Raw genomic sequence first — 17069 nt, forward strand, 5'->3', positions numbered from 1 at the left:
AAGTGTAGGGATTTAACTTTACTGGTAAAATCAGAGCAAACAAAGATTATTTTTGTGTATTTCCATTACAGTACATATACATTGAAGACGTTAAATGGATCAGAGAATCTTGTTCTCGATGTCCGGACTAGCTATGTCAACGGACCATACCCATTTGGTCTCGACCCGGTAGGTTTACTTATATTTTCACATTTGATTAGGGCGATAAGTTACATACCGTTAAATTCTCAAATGAATGTCAATGGTATAATTACTATTACGTAGTGTGACCAATCGTTATGTGATGAGGCAATGAAAATATTGTACTTTTTAATGAACATACAATGCGACGGGTGATGTTATCATGGGATTCCTTTGCTTAAATAGAAATCATGTATTTAAGGATTGTACCTCAGTAGTATGCCTGCAGTTGGCAATAAACATTTCCTATGGTTAGCTGAAGAAGGGAGAGATGTAAATATATTGATGTAATGCCTGTGTATACTGTAGCTGTGAGAGCTATGTTATTTATGAATGAAAGTTCAGCTATGTATGGAAAGGCCTAAGGAATCGCAGAAATGATTCATATTTTCTTTATTTCTTGATAAAGACCACCAATGTCTATTGCAGTTTAGTAAGATTGTTGAAGAATGTTATTTCTTTACTCTACAATAAGCTCCTTTAAGTCTTCAGACTTTAAGTCAAACTTTGACTTATATAACAGGATAAACAAAATACATTAGGGTTTAATGTACCTTGTTATCACTAGTATTTTGATTGACAGGTTTGGTCCACATCAAAGAACAAGATCACAGTGACCAACTCCATTAAGATGAAGTTATCCGTGATCCTCGGGGTAACTCAGATGTTTTTTGGGGTCAGTCTCAGCTTCGTCAACAGCAGGTAAGGAAACTGCAGGTCACGTGAAATGTTTCCACTCAGTTACATTTTACCAACATAACGTTATAACGCGGTGGCCGAGTGGTTAAGGTTTACGACACTTTATCACTAGCCCTCCACCTCTGGGTTGCGAGTTCGAAACCTACGTGGGGCAGTTGCCAGGTACTGACTGTAGGTCGGTGGTTTTTCTCTGGGTACTCAGGCTTTCCTCCACCTCCAAAACCTGACACATCCTTAAATGACCCTGGCTGTTAATAGGACGTTAAACAAAAACGAACAAACAAATAACAAAGAGTATAGTAACGTGTAACTTAAGATTGATCAAACAATAACCAGATATGAAAAAATGAAGATGTACACGGAGATATTGAAAACAGTATCTAGGCTTCATTGAAGACTTCCAACATGATAATCTTATATATCATCTCCAAATCAGAATTGATCAAAGCATTTGTGAAGCATCTTGGGCGTTAATGATGTGTCTCTTAGCCAAATAAGGTATTCAAGCTCGGAAAGGGGTAAATGATAGATTCAGTTAACAGCCTCCTCTGGAAAATTTTATATATAACATGATTAATCTACAAATGTACATGTCCCAGTTAGTGGAGAGATGATGTCACCTGGTGAGAAGTTAGTAGAATTTACCGTAATTGTTTTTTCTCTGCACATAACCAAAATAATGCAATGTTTAATGAATAAGTAAAAAATATTTACAGTAAGATGGTAATTTAATAACAGTAAAAAAAGATGGGAGATATTTTGTGTGTCAGAATTTACTTTTTTTTTCTCTGCACATAACCAAAATCATGCAATGTTTAATGAATTTATGGTAAGATGGCGTATTGATGACAGTAAAAAAATTAAGTATTTTGTGTGTATGTCATTTAATATGTATGTCTGTCACCTAAAATATCATTTCTTGTTTTCCAGATATTTTAACAAACCGTTGAACATTTACTGCGAGTTCATTCCTCAAGTGATCTTCCTCTTCTGCATGTTTGGATACCTCATCATTTTAATCTTTGTTAAATGGACGACCTTCACGTACAAGGACACTGGCAACGCTCCTAATCTACTTATAGGTAAATCTATATCTCGCACTTGACTTTCACATGACCTTCACATGACCTTCACGTACAAGGACACCGGCAATGCTCCTAATCTTTTTATCGGTAAATCTATATCTCACACTCGACCTTCACATACAAAGACACTGGCAATGCCCCTAATCTGCTATAGGTAAAAGACACGCAATCTCAAATCTGTGTAAGGGTTTCAATAACTATTTTGTGGAGGGCAATTTATATGAAGTCCAAGAAAGTTAGGATTACGTTCACTCTGATTTTGAAAGATGTTTATTTTAAACTTATATTTTGACTCACCTTTGTGATCCTCTATCACCCCCAATATCATGTGTACCTCATGAAATACTGAAGAGAAGTTTGGCATAGAAATATTTGTATTAGATCAATCTACATGGTATTTATATTGTGTTTTTGTGGCCTTTTGAGTTTTGTCAAAGGGAAAAATTATTTTTGAGTAATGTCTTCTTTATCCAATACCAAAGTATGAGCATTCATTATTTCAGGTTTGATAAACATGGTTCTGTTTTCCTATGATGACAATGCCCAGCCCAGTGTTCGCACATTTTATGCAGGCCAGGTATGTTGTCTACATATTTAAACAATCACACTGTTACATAATGAGACAAATCTGATTTAAGTGTCATCGTCAGAAAATGTTATTAACAATTCAAGATTGTCTTACTGATAAAAATAATGAGTCTTAGACATTCCTTATACACATTGTTATCAAGAAAATCTTTTATTGGAAATCAGATATAAATATGGAAAGTTAAAATGGCAACACAATGAGTATAGATTATAAATGTAAATATGTAGTTTGTAAGTAAGGTAGGTTATATGTAGGGTAATATATATATAGTGTTTATGACAATTCAATTGTGTAAATATGTAGGGTAGTTTCTAAATAGATATGTAGTGTGTATTACAGTTGTGTAAATATGTAGGGTAGGTGTAGATATGTAGTGTGTATTACAGTTGTGTAAATATGTAGAGTAGGTGTAGATATGTAGTGTGTATTACAGTTGTGTAAATATGTAGGGTAGGTGTAGATATGTAGTGTGTATTACAGTTGTGTAAATATGTAGGGTAGGTGTAGATATGTAGTGTGTATTACAGTTGTGTAAATATGTAGGGTAGGTGTAGATATGTAGGGTAGGTGTAGATATGTAGTGTGTATTACAGTTGTGTAAATATGTAGGGTAGGTGTAGATATGTAGTGTGTATTACAGTTGTGTAAATATGTAGGGTAGGTGTAAATATGTAGTGTGTATTACAGTTGTGTAAATATGTAGAGTAGGTGTAGATATGTAGTGTGTATTACAGTTGTGTAAATATGTAGAGTAGGTGTAGATATGTAGTGTGTATTACAGTTGTGTAAATATGTAGAGTAGGTGTAGATATGTAGTGTGTATTACAGTTGTGTAAATATGTAGAGTAGGTGTAGATATGTAGTGTGTATTACAGTTGTGTAAATATGTAGAGTAGGTGTAGATATGTAGTGTGTATTACAGTTGTGTAAATATGTAGGGTAGGTGTAGATATGTAGATTGTGTGGAGGTAAAATACGATTATTATGTAAACTAACGAGTTCGCTCTGATCCACAGAAAGGATTCCAGATCTTCCTCGTATTACTAGCCCTGGCCTGTGTACCGTGGATGTGGTTCGCTAAGCCCTTCCTGCTACGACACTGGCACAGATATGGACAGGTAAAGATGATAACAGTACAATGATATCATGTGTAACTATGAAAGGCTGATTGAGGCTAAAACATATTGCAATTTTACGTCTATGATTTCATGAAAGAAAAAGAAGACTTTTTGAAAAATTGCAACAGTTTAGATTTATTTGCTTACAAAAATATCATATTCTTGACATGAAAATGCTTTGCTGTCAATATAGTCAGTTATATTTGAGAACGTTTGTGTTTGAATGATTTTGTTTTTAGCTCACCTGGACCGAAGGTCCGGTGAGCTTATGCCATGGTGCGTCGTCCGGCGTCCGGGGTCCGTCCGTCAACATTTGCTTCAAATCGCTACTAGTCAAAAAGTTCTTATTGGATTTTGACCAAATTTGGCCAGAAACATCCTTGGCAGAAGGGGATCAGATTCTGCATAAATGGTGACTCTGACCCCCAAGGAGCCTGAGGGGCGGGGCCCAATAGGGGAAATTGAGGCAATTCCTTTAAATCGCTACTAGTCATAAGGTTATGAATGGATTTGAACCCAATTTGGTCATAAACATCCTTTGGGGAAGGGGAACAGATTTTGCATAAATGGTGACTCTGACCCCCCAAGGGGCCAAAGGGGCGGGGCCTAATGGGGAAATAGAGGTAATTCCTTAGAATCGTTACTAGTCATAAAGTTATGAATGGATTTGAACCCAATTTGGTCAGAAACATCCTTCAGGGAAGGGGAACAGATTTTGCATAAATGGTTACTCTGACCCCCAAGGGGCCAAAAGGGGCGGGGCCCCATATGGGAAATAGAGGTAATTCCTTTAAATCACTACTAGTCATAAAGTTATAAATGCATGTTGTAAACTCAGAGAGTCTGGACTTCATTATTTCTTTAAAGCAGTTGGGATCCCCACACTATAACCATATATAGCATTGTTTGAGGTTAACAAACAAAAGGAATTGAACATGAACATTATTTTGACATTTGGTCAAATCCAACCAGGTGAGCGATACAGGCCCCATGGGCCTCTTGTTGTTGATTGTAAGCAGACTTGTTGTTATGTACATGTGTTGCATGGAATGTAGTTGTATGTGTGTGTAAAGGTGTAAATGTTGTTGATTGAAGTATTGGTTTAACTTCAACAGGAACAGATAGTAGGTCATATAGACTTTGTTGTAGTTTTTGGGTCTGTTATATAAATTTGTAATTGTTGATGTAGATTAGATGTCTATGGTGTAGATTTGTATAATATGATGTAGATTAGATGTCTGTGGTGTAGATTTGTATAATATGATGTAGATTAGATGTCTGTGATGTAGTTTGTATAATATGATGTAGTTAGAGTCGGTTATGTAGTTTTGGAGTCGGTTATGTAGTTTTGGAGTCGGTTATGTAGTTTTGGAGTCTATGAGATCGTTTTGGAGTCAGTGATGTAATTTTGGAATTTGATATAGTTTTATAGTCTATAATGTTTTGGAGTCTTTGATGTAGTTTTGGAGTCTATAATGTAGTTTTAGAATCTGTTATGTAGTTTTGGATTCTATAATGTAGCTTAGTTTTGGAGTCAATGATGTAGTTTTGGAATCCATGACATAGTTTTGGAGTCTGTGATGTAGTTTTAGATTCTATGATGAATTTCTGGAGTCTGTGATGTGGTTTTGTAGTCTTTGATATCGTTTTAGATATAATGATGTGGTTTTGGAGTCTGATGTAGTTTTGGATTCTATGATGTAGTTTTGGAGTCTATGATGTAGTTTTGGATTCTATGATGTAGTTTTGGATTCTATGATGTAGTTTTGGAGTCTGTGATGTAGTTTTGGATTCTATGATGTAGTTTTGGATTCTATGATGTAGTTTTGGATTCTATAATGTAGTTTTGGATTCTATGATGTAGTTTTGGATTCTATGATGTAGTTTTGGAGTCTGTGATGTGGTTTTGGTGTTTGATGTAGTTTTTGAGTCTGATATATTTTGGATTCTATGATGTAGTTTTGGATTCTATGATGTAGTTTTGGATTCTATGATGTAGTTTTGGATTCTATGATGTAGTTTTGGAGTCTATGATGTGGTTTTGGATTCTATGATGTAGTTTTGGATTCTATGATGTAGTTTTGAAGTCTGTGATGTAGTTTTGGTGTTTGATGTAGTTTTTGAGTCTGATATATTTTGGATTCTATGATGTAGTTTTGGAGTCTATGATGTAGTTTTGGAAGTCTGCTATGTAGTTTTGGAGTCTGTGATGTAGTTTTGGTGTTAGATGTAGTTTTTGAGTCTGATATATTTTGGTATATGGTCTATGGTATATTTTTTTGTCGTCTGTGACATAGTACATGTTTTAGGTTTAAAATAAATGTTGTTTTTGAGTGACTGATTAAATGCTGTTGTATGTATATTCTTGATTGTTGTGTAAGAATACATGTACAGTATATAAATGAAATTGGATCTGAATTATGAAAATTTATGTATGTAAGCTCCAGGTCTGAGGTCCAGTTCAAAGGTCAGTGCCTTCAAGCATTTTAGTCCAGATAGCTGAAGACTGGTTAAAATGTATATAGACACTGGTTGACCAGGTAGCTCCCAATGTGTTGTATCAGGGAGGATGTCTCATCTACATTTTTGTTGTTGTATAGTCCGGTACATGTGGTAGGTCAACGTACCAGAGCGTTCCTCTGGGCGATGAGGAGGAAGAGGAGGTCATCTATCACACTGACAACCCAGACAAGGCCAGTAAGGATGAGGAGGAGGAGGTGACTAGTATACTCATACATGATTGGTTGAAATTTGTTTTTCCATGCATGTCTGTGGTGATGGAAACGAGGATTGGACTAAGACCAGCTTGGTGTCTGAGGGTGAACCTGTGGTTAATAGTGGGCTAATTAATTCATTGCGCCTTTGTTTTTGATTTTCAGGAGCTTCAACAAATTTCCTCATCCACTTTCTTCTATTAAGTATTATTGTTTACAAAAACTTAATGATTAAAGACCTTGACTCCAGATAAGTAATTAAGTTATCATGAGTTTTGTGATATAAATTATTTGTCATCAAAATTTTAGATTAATGATAGTTGTAGGGTTAGAGTGATCATTTTTGGGGGAAAAATCTTTATTTCAAAAAAAAAAAAAAAAAAATGTACTTTTTTTAGAACTGGTCGTAACTAATACTTTTAATCCATAAATCATTTTTGATCTTCATTAAACATTACAAATTTTATTTTTTGTAGCCTTTTTATAATTTTGTTTTATTTTCTCATCATAACTGGAGTGCAAGAAGTCTATGGCATATTTTCAAAGTTTTGCTTGGTTCAATTAAGTCAATCTTGAGATGTTCAAGTGAACTTTTAAATAACTAATAAACTGATCAAAACCATATATCAGTCAATATTTAGCATACAATGGAAAAGTTTGAAAAATATTTTGTAAATTGAAAAATAATCCTACCCAATCCAGTCCATCCAAGAATCGTTTCCATAGCAACAGACTGACAAACAGCATTAACACTAACGACGCCATTAGTGATAGTGCATAGAGCAGCGTTCCAGCCCGCAGCCGAGGGATCACAAGTTTTCTTAAGATTCTAAATTCAAAGAGAATTGTGTTCAATTAAGTATATCTTTCTACTTTTATTGACACTCACAGTTCAAACATCAGCAATTGTCCGTTCAGAGCGGTGACCTTGTGAATCACGCTCAAGAGGTCAATCAGCAAGGTGACGGCGGGATGATGGCGACCGGTGAACTAACAGACTCTGAGGAGGTGATTGCTGTGGCCATGCTTTAATCCTTTATGTTGTAGCTCTGTTGTCAAGGCTCTTCATATAAAGCCATTTTGAAATTTTATTTTTTTGAATTTATTTAAACCCTTTCTGTCAACACTGGGCACCTTATTACAGCTAGACATCACAGAAACAAACAATTCATATCTTCTTATTGTAATCACTCGGTTGTCACAGAAAGACTCCAGACCATTACCTTCCTAGATATTAAAAACTCCAGATCCTTACCTTCCTTGAAATTAAAAAACTCCAGACCCTTACCTTCCTTGAAATTAAAAACTGAAGACCCTAAGCTTCCTTGAAATTAAAAACTCCAGACCCTTAGCTTCCTTGAAATTAAAAACTCCAGACCCTTAGTTTCCTTGAAATTAAAAACTCTAGACCCTTAGCTTCCTTGAAATTAAAAACTCCAGACCCTTAGTTTCCTTGAAATTAAACACTCCAGACCCTTAGTTTCCTTGAAATTAAATACTCCAGACCCTTAGTTTCCTTGAAATTAAAGATGCCAGATCCTTACCTTCCTTGAAATTAAAGACTCCAGACCCTTACCTTCCTTGAAATTAAGAACTCCAGACCCTAAGCTTTCTTGAAATTAAAGATGTAAATATTTCTTTATTTATATAATATTCTCTGTATGTTGTTTTCCTATTTGATTCTGTGTTTGTAATATGTCCTACATAAAGTGATGTACTTAAGTTGGTTAGATGTGTCTGACTTGCATTGGTAGTCCAAATTGTTCTGACATTTTGTCAGTTGGGTCTATCAAGAAGTCGATAAAATATTAGAATAATTTGGACTACTACTGTCTTGGAGAGATAGTGGGCTTGATGATCTGGGGGTATTGCAGAAGTAAATAATTGGACATTTTGGAAAATTGGTTTACAATACATGTAGGGGGAGGGGGGGGGGGCATATTGCTGAGGGTAAGAGAGAAAATACTTCCATCTCAACAGGGATATCTCAACCCTAGGGTGAGATATAGAGGCAGATAACTAATAGATATTCTGTTTATTACATTTTGATAGCGTATTATACGGGTCAGCTTTGAATTTTCCCCATTGTCATTTATAAGCAGTGTTTTGATTGGTCAAATCAGAAAAAGTGATATTTTCACTATTGATAAATAGAATGAACAGTTCTCGATATTTCACTGGTAAAAATGTAATAAAAGGAATTCTCTTACCATGGGCAGAGATATCCACAACTTTACAAGTGTAAGATTTTCTTATCTTACCCTAGGGTCAAGACAAGCTACTCATGCTCTTTGCACGTATCTAACAATTATGACATCACAGCAAGAATATAATGATTTCACATTGACAAATCAATTACATTGTGTCAGTATTGTCATGCATTAATGTATCGTCATTATTAGATACATAACAGTTATGATGGTAAACAGGGTGAGAGAAAAATAATCAGTCATCCTCTCGGAAGCGAAACATGGATCTGAACCGTTAGTGTAAGATCCCTAAGCTGTCAAACACTCGGCAAGCCCTTAATAATCTTCTGCCAGGGGTGGAGATCTTTCTGTCGTGCCCAAAAGGGGTGGGAAGACCCTATTAATCTTAAACAGGTAAAAGTGTGGCTATATCTGTACAGGGTAAGAGGAAACATGATCAGTGACGTGTAAGACAATAGTGTTAAATACAGAGAAAATGACATGTTTGTGGATGTCATATGTCAATATATATATTTACATCCAAATTTCAAAATTAGTTCAAGGCCAACTCTGTGATTACAGAAAAATCTCATAAAAGTGTAAACTTTGGCTATTTTACTCTAGACATTTCTGAAAAAATTCAGTTATTGAATTAATTGGTGAAGTAAAAACGTCGGCTGGGTCCCAAAAGTTAGACAGAAGATTTTGTTTTATTGTTGTTTATTTCATTGCCTGATTTATATGAGTCATTCTAATGTTTTGATTTTGTCAGCGTTTTCGCTGAGTTGCTTTTGTATTGCTGTAGCTCGCCTTTTAATACACTTTACATATTCACAAACTCACATCACCTCTGACATACCTGCATGCTAAATATTCCCTTGTAGTTATGTGTCCATACTGTGGACACTTTGTGTGTCCATACTATGGACACTTCAGGTGTCTGTACTATGGACACTTCATGTGTCCATATTGTGGATAGTCCATAGTGTAGATATATGTTCAATTGACTGTAAATGGATGGACAGTAAAAAATTGTGACCTGCATGATTATCTAAAACAGCCTAAATGTCATCCCTTGTAGATCTTTTAACTCATCACCCAGACTTACCAGAAAAATCAATTGGGTCTATGTCTTAAAATCTGGTCCAACTGTCAGATGTCGGTTTATTTATCTGTCACCCAGATTGCATTCATATTGATAATAAATACCATCCGACAACTGTTCACTGGTCAAAATATGTTGTTAACTGTACTGATAATTGAAGCTATGTGAGATATTCTCTAGATATATGCTCTACAGACTTACATGGACATTATATTACGCTTTATCCTGTACCTATGCATGCATGATTTCTAAATACAAATGTAAATGGAAATGTACTGGGGTTGTTGTATCCGGATATGTGCGGTATAATCTGTCTAAACCAATTGTCACAAGGACTGAAATATTGGCAAGTGTTCAGGTGTTTGGATGTTTTGGATTGAAGTAATATATATCCTTTTCACATAAAATTTGTATACTGTACATAAAACAATGAAAAACCGAATGCATCACTTGACCTTGAATTTTTACACTGATGGTGTTGGCCTTTTCAATGTCATTTGCCTTGAAATGAAGAGGTTGGTTTTAGAAGGATGTTTATACAAGTAATGATAAAACAATGCTGGTTTTCTGAATATACAGGAAGCAGATTAGATTAGATTATAAATTACATCATAGATTCAATAATTTAAGATGGAAAGTGCCAAACACAAATATCAAAACCGGTCTCGAGAGGAATCCAAATTATACAAGGACTGGTTTAGAAAGGTAATACTGTACATACTGTATCAGAAAAAATCATTAAACAAAAAATTAATCTTTTCCATTCCTTTTACAGGAATTTAACTTCGAGGAGATCTTCGTCCACCAATCTATACATACCATTGAATACTGTTTGGGCTGTATATCACACACAGCCTCGTACCTCCGACTTTGGGCTCTCAGTTTGGCCCATGCTCGTAAGTATCGTGATGTAAAGGACGCTGAATATGTCTGATTATGAAGATATTTGTGATTTCGTGCCAACAGGAGAATGTATTGTGTGGGTGGTTTGGTAGGAGAATGTATTGTGTGGGTGGTTTGGTAGGAGAATGTATTGTGTGGGTGGTTCGGTAGGAGAATGTATTGTGTGGGTGGTTTGGTAGGAGAATGTATTGTGTGGGTGGTTTGGTAGGAGAATGTATTGTGTTGGGGGTGGTTCGGTAGGAGAATGTATTGTGTGGGTGGTTTGGTAGGAAAATGTATTGTGTGGGTGGTTCGGTAGGAGAATGTATTGTGTGGGTGGTTTGGTAGGAGAATGTATTGTGTGGGGGGTGGTTCGGTAGGAGAATGTATTGTGTGGGTGGTTTGGTAGGAGAATGTATTGTGTGGGTGGTTTGGTAGGAGAATGTATTGTGTGGGTGGTTCGGTAGGAGAATGTATTGTGTGGGTGGTTCGGTAGGAGAATGTATTGTGTTGTTGGTTTGGTAGGAGAATGTATTGTGTGGGTGGTTTGGTAGGAGAATGTATTGTGTGGGTGGTTCGGTAGGAGAATGTATTGTGTGGTTGGTTTGGTAGGAGAATGTATTGTGTGGTTGGTTCGGTAGGAGAATGTATTGTGTGGTTGGTTCGGTAGGAGAATGTATTGTGTCGGTGGTTCGGTAGGAGAATGTATTGTGTCGGTGGTTTGGTAGGAGAATGTATTGTGTGGGTGGTTCGGTAGGAGAATGTATTGTGTGGTTGGTTCGTTAGGGGAATGTATTGTGTGGGTGGTTCGGTAGGAGAATGTATTGTGTGGTTGGTTCGTTAGGGGAATGTATTGTGTGGGTGGTTCGGTAGGAGAATGTATTGTGTCGGTGGTTTGGTAGGAGAATGTATTGTGTGGGTGGTTTGGTAGGAGAATGTATTGTGTGGGTGGTTCGGTAGGAGAATGTATTGTGTGGGTGGTTCGGTAGGAGAATGTATTGTGTTGTTGGTTCGTTAGGAGAATGTATTGTGTCGGTGGTTCGGTAGGAGAATGTATTGTGTCGGTGGTTTGGTAGGAGAATGTATTGTGTGGGTGGTTTGGTAGGAGAATGTATTGTGTGGGTGGTTCGGTAGGAGAATGTATTGTGTGGGTGGTTCGGTAGGAGAATGTATTGTGTGGGTGGTTCGGTAGGAGAATGTATTGTGTCAGTGGTTTGGTAGGAGAATGTATTGTGTGGGTGGTTTGGTAGGAGAATGTATTGTGTGGGTGGTTCGGTAGGAGAATGTATTGTGTGGGTGGTTCGGTAGGAGAATGTATTGTGTTGTTGGTTCGTTAGGAGAATGTATTGTGTGGGTGGTTCGTTAGGGGATTGTATTGTCTTTACAAACCACTCCTCAGCAAGATTGTGTTCCAATTTTTTTCAGCCAGTTTTGAGGATGAATTTGATGCAATATTTGACCTCATTTTCAAATTTTGTGTTTGATACATTTTAATGCGATTTCATTTCAAAAATATTTTATGAAATCAAAATGATTTAACGGAAATAAGGCAACAGGCTATGCCTGTACAAGCCCTCTCCCTTTGGTGCAGTTGATATATATATATAATGTTTTTTCTGTGTTGCAGAGCTGTCCGAGGTCCTCTGGAAGATGGTATTACACATTGGCCTGGCCATGGATGCTGGAATCATGGGTGCTTTCCTCATTGTGCCCCTGTTTGCGTTTTGGGCCACGCTGACTGTTGTTGTATTAGTAGTTATGGAGGGACTATCAGCATTTCTCCATGCTCTCCGTCTCCACTGGTACGCTGCCTCTGATTACAATAATAAAGTCGAGTTGTACAGGTCCAGAAGCACAGATTTCAGTATCATCAATTAACAACATTATCAATCGAAAAAACATAAGCTTTACTTCGGCAATGGATCAAAAGTTGTTTTTTACCTCGGCCATAAAGTCAGAACTATTCTTAATGTTAATGAAAAAATCTTAAGCAACACTCTCGGCAAACAGTAGGAAAGTCCAAATATTTTTCAGAAATTTTTTTTAGTTGTGAACATATTAACCCTTGCTCTATGACAAATGGGAAACTGATAGAGCACTAATAAGGATTTCAGTGATTTGACAAATTAGGATTTTCATATGTTATATGTATGTTAAAGTGTATTAATTTTTATTTTGCAGGGTGGAGTTCCAGTCCAAGTTTTACTCTGGAGAAGGATACAAGTTCCAGCCTTTCTCCTTCGAAAATATGATGGAGTATGCCATTGAAGATTAACATGCAACGTTGACATTCGTAGTTAAAGACATTAGAGGATACAATGTCAGTCGATGTTATTTATTAATACCAATCATCACACAGCTTCAGAGCCTGTCATAATACGAGAGAAATTTACTAATTATGAGCTGTTGGATAAACTTGAGAGATCATGCCAAGTTTACTTGAGATTTTATTCTCAGGCAAGAAAACAGAAATAATATTTCTCATGACAAAATCTGTAAACATGATATAAAATCTTTTCTTATGACAAAATCTATCTAAACACGACATACCTAAGGTAAAAATTAACTGTTTATCATTTATGTATAGGTACTATGTACTACATTATACAGATTTATTAAAGTCAATCTGGCATATTCCAACCAGCTTACACAAATCTGTAGTAATACCTCGGTACTTCATAATTAAGGAACGGAAATAGAAAAAAATTATTTTTTCCAACCAATATATACAAATCTGTAGTAATACCTCGGTACTTGATAATTAAGGGACGGAAATAGAAAAATAAAATAATTTTTCAATCAATATATACAAATCTGTAGAAATACCCCAGTACTTGAAAATTGTTGGAAGGAAATAGAAAAGAATATGCCTCCCCTTTTGTGTGCACATTTAGATTTAAAATGGTATGACTTTTCCTGAATATTTTTCAGACATTAAATGATCTCTTCAAGACAGTTTACTTTTCCACAGTGCTGTCAATACCTAGTGCTGATCTGCCCTAGTAAACGGAGGTCACATTATTCTCACTCTGTTTGATGAAAAAATATCCCTTAACGGAAGAATATTCGCAAATCATTTTGACTTCTCAAGAAATCCTGTACTGACAAAAGCTGGTGACGGATTTGTTTGTCTGCTGTTGTGTGATCCGAGGCGTTATATAGATGGTAACACAGATATAAATTTGTTTTTTTATTTAAATAGAGAATATCGTTTGTGCTGTTCTGAGAGTGCTTCATGTGAATTATTTTTGATATTTATTAAGGTAAAAAATGTTGTGGATAAATTTACCAATGAACTGATGTCGACACAAAGTACAATCGAGGGTTCAATGATGGAGATTTTAATGGTGATGAATTAGGGAAATATGATAATTGTCATACATTGTACATGCCATTATTGGGCTACAAAATGAGGTTTGTGTGAAAATGTAAGACTGAATTCTAACAATACCTAAAAAAAATGTGAAAATTTGTGACACAATTGTACTACTAATGATCCGGTATTGTTGTTTTGAATGTTTTGAGTTTTTGTGTGTGTGTGTTTTTACGGTATTTAAGTTTTAGTATGTGGTATGTTTGAGGTTATTACTGGTATTACTCGGTGTATTTATTGGTTATTAACACTATGGATGTGTTTTTGTACTTGTATAATTCAGTGATATGAATCTCACTTACTTGTTCACTGATTTTATCTTAAGTCAGAAATGTCCCTCTCACAGGTACTGTCTGTCATTGTATACCTCCTAGATACATTGTCTACCCTACCCCCCAAGACATTGTCTGTCACTGTTAACCTCCCAAAGACATTGTCACTGTAAATCTGCCGCATTGTCCCTACCTCCTAGCCTGATCATCATTTCAAATCTAATAAGTGAGAAAAAAATTCATAATACCTACTGTCAACAAAGAGGATTGGTGAGGTTGTTTCACTTGGAAAACTTCCGATGACTTTCTGTGTACTTCTTCTTAATAACCATGAGGCCAAGAATCAAGATATTCAAGATCACAAGAGTCAAGGTCACTGTGTTAAAAACATGTAATGTAAGCCTCTCAAAAAAGATCCAACAAGGATCCATAAAATATAGAGAAATGTTAGCTAGAGTTTGAGTGTTACTATTGAAGTTCGCTTAAGGATGTTCGACTTGACCCAGTTCAAAGTTCACAAAGCGATTTATGTTGGCCCATTGGGCATCTTGTTATAAAATAAGTACTTACTACATTATTTTACTTAATCAGAATGAAATCACAGTTATTCATGAAAACATAGTTTTATTGATATTTACTTCATATTTAATACATGTATATAATATTACGAGTATGACGATGTTTAGACTCTACAGGTAGGGTATAGTTGGTCATCACACCCTTGATTACAGGTGGTGGAAATATTCCATCTAGAGGCAAAGGAAAACTCATTTCCAGACTGATGTTTCACCACATTTACATACCACCCGTTCACCAAACTTCACCTATTGTTACATCTATCTGTAAATGTTGTCATCTGCTGAAACTAGGTCACAGTGACCTAAATTTCCTCATTTCATTAATACTGCGGTTTAGTTTCCAGCCACAGTTTCAATGCATTTCCATAAAGTTTTATAACCTTTATGTTTTGTGAACATGTATTTTGTTTCATATTAAACTAGAATCTTGTGAACACTTTCTCTATACTCATTAAGTATTCAATGAGAATTAACATTTTCTACAATTTAAGACATATCATTAATGTAGATTACATATTTAATAGTTACGCCTCTTTAACCTTGTAAGTTTTATGTAACAGTGTACCTCAGAAGAAAAGATTCTCCGTGTAAATTTTGGCTGTGATCTCCTTACATTTGGGACCTATACATTGTCATTGAGGAATTCTGAAGGAACTTGTTTATATGTGAGACAAAAAAATGAAGCAACCAAAATTTCTATCTGTTCGGCTTTGTTCATTGTTACATCTATTTGCACAGGGACTCTAATTCCCAAGCCATTCTATATATGTATAGTATGATATATAATATATGAAGGTAAACATGTATTGAGGCTGGGTTGGAAATTTGTGCGAAGTCCCTGTGTCTATCTCTATTTCATTTCTGTTTACCAGGAAATGTTTGCCTCTGGAAACTTAAGGCCTCAAACAGAACAATACTTCTTAGACCCATTTTAAGATTTGTCCAGATCATTGGGTAAAAATGGTGAAAGTTATACTGTGGAAAAGTTTATAGTGCATGGTATACACCTAGCATATTAATATTGGCTACTTGTAAGGTGGGCTTCACAAAAATGTCTTTTTCTTTTAACAGAACGGTGTAATGTAAAATGGCAGGGGTGAGATTATAATATGGTTTATGTAGATCAGTTAACATTCCACAGTAGTGAGATGTTATAACTCCAAACAATAGTGCTGGGGAGGAAAACTTGTTTATAAAATGCTTTATTCCTTTTAAAAGCTTTAATCACATCATGTATAATGTACCAGGTTTTCCTCAAAAACATTACAGAACATGTTTCTCAACTTAATTAAACGTACATTCTTTGTAAAAATTCTTACAGAAGTTTTTGAAGAAAACAAGTAATATTTTTAGCTGATGTCATAGTGTGGCTTCCATTGTCTATTAAGTAGCGACTACTTTCTTTAAGAGAGATTGAGTTATTATATTGGGCCAGCAACTTACTGGGATGAAGTCCAACAAAGTTTGTAAAAGAAAATCATTTTGAAGTCATCATCAAATTTCACACATGAATATTTATTGCCTCATTCCTACTTTCACTGACTTCTATTTGACTTGCTGATGTCCAGCTTGACCAGGTAATACTTGCCTATAAATAGTCCAGTCAACAGAAACCACCTTTACTTACATTGAATTTGGAGTACTAGCAACAAGCTAGCTGTTAAAAATGCTTTAAAGAAAGCATTGCCTACCAGATGAGCAATACAGGCCTATTGGGCCTTTTGTTACATAATATCTGTAAATTCATCAGTTTAAAACACTTTCTCTGGGAAAGTACACTTTTCAATGTGATGTTCAATGTTTATGACAATGTCTGTTTGTTTTTTGTTGTTTTTAGACCCGGTATTGGACAAGTTTTTTCCTATGAGAATTTGGGGTCATATATATTGTCCTCAGCATTAGAGATATCATTGAGTTTTGTTTTTTGTTAAGTGCTGTTCCTATGGATGGTGTATTATGTGATGGATATTAAATGCTTTCAATGGCAATGAAACATGTTGTTTTTTTCTTTGTAAGGGACAATATTTACTATTCCTCACTTAGAAAATGTTTAAATACAGTATACCTATTGTATTTTTTGCTTATCTTAATTGTTCTGAATTCTAGAGAATACCCGAGATATTTTAATAAAAAATAAAACAAGCAAAAAAATTAAAGTACTGAGAGTACTCAATGCGTTCGTATGAGGGACCACCACCCCTTACTCTACCTTCTAGTAATTATCAGCTGAAAATACAGAGGATACCGAGATATACCCAATACAAAAGGGAGCAAAATGAAAAAAT

General features: G+C 35.5%; 1 protein-coding gene across 3 annotated transcripts in view; it reads left to right on the forward strand.

Moving 5' to 3' along the window:
* Positions 1–16777, forward strand: part of LOC117322292 (V-type proton ATPase 116 kDa subunit a-like) — a 36130-nt gene extending 19353 nt beyond the window's left edge. For 2 of the 3 annotated variants that reach the window (XM_033877111.1, XM_033877113.1), the window contains exons 14-22: positions 72–168; positions 764–882; positions 1810–1961; positions 2468–2541; positions 3570–3671; positions 6272–6388; positions 10455–10575; positions 12189–12363; positions 12743–16777. In XM_033877111.1, the coding sequence (XP_033733002.1) occupies positions 72–168; positions 764–882; positions 1810–1961; positions 2468–2541; positions 3570–3671; positions 6272–6388; positions 10455–10575; positions 12189–12363; positions 12743–12836 (1051 nt within the window). In that variant the 3' untranslated portion in view covers positions 12837–16777. Of the gene's footprint in view, positions 1–71; positions 169–763; positions 883–1809; positions 1962–2467; positions 2542–3569; positions 3672–6271; positions 6389–7276; positions 7394–10454; positions 10576–12188; positions 12364–12742 lie in introns of all 3 variants that reach the window. The other variant, XM_033877112.1, reaches the window with a different exon arrangement.
* The last annotated feature ends 292 nt before the right edge of the window (positions 16778–17069 follow it).

This window comes from Pecten maximus, chromosome 2, assembly GCF_902652985.1.
Source record: "Pecten maximus chromosome 2, xPecMax1.1, whole genome shotgun sequence".
Classification (NCBI taxonomy): domain Eukaryota; kingdom Metazoa; phylum Mollusca; class Bivalvia; order Pectinida; family Pectinidae; genus Pecten; species Pecten maximus.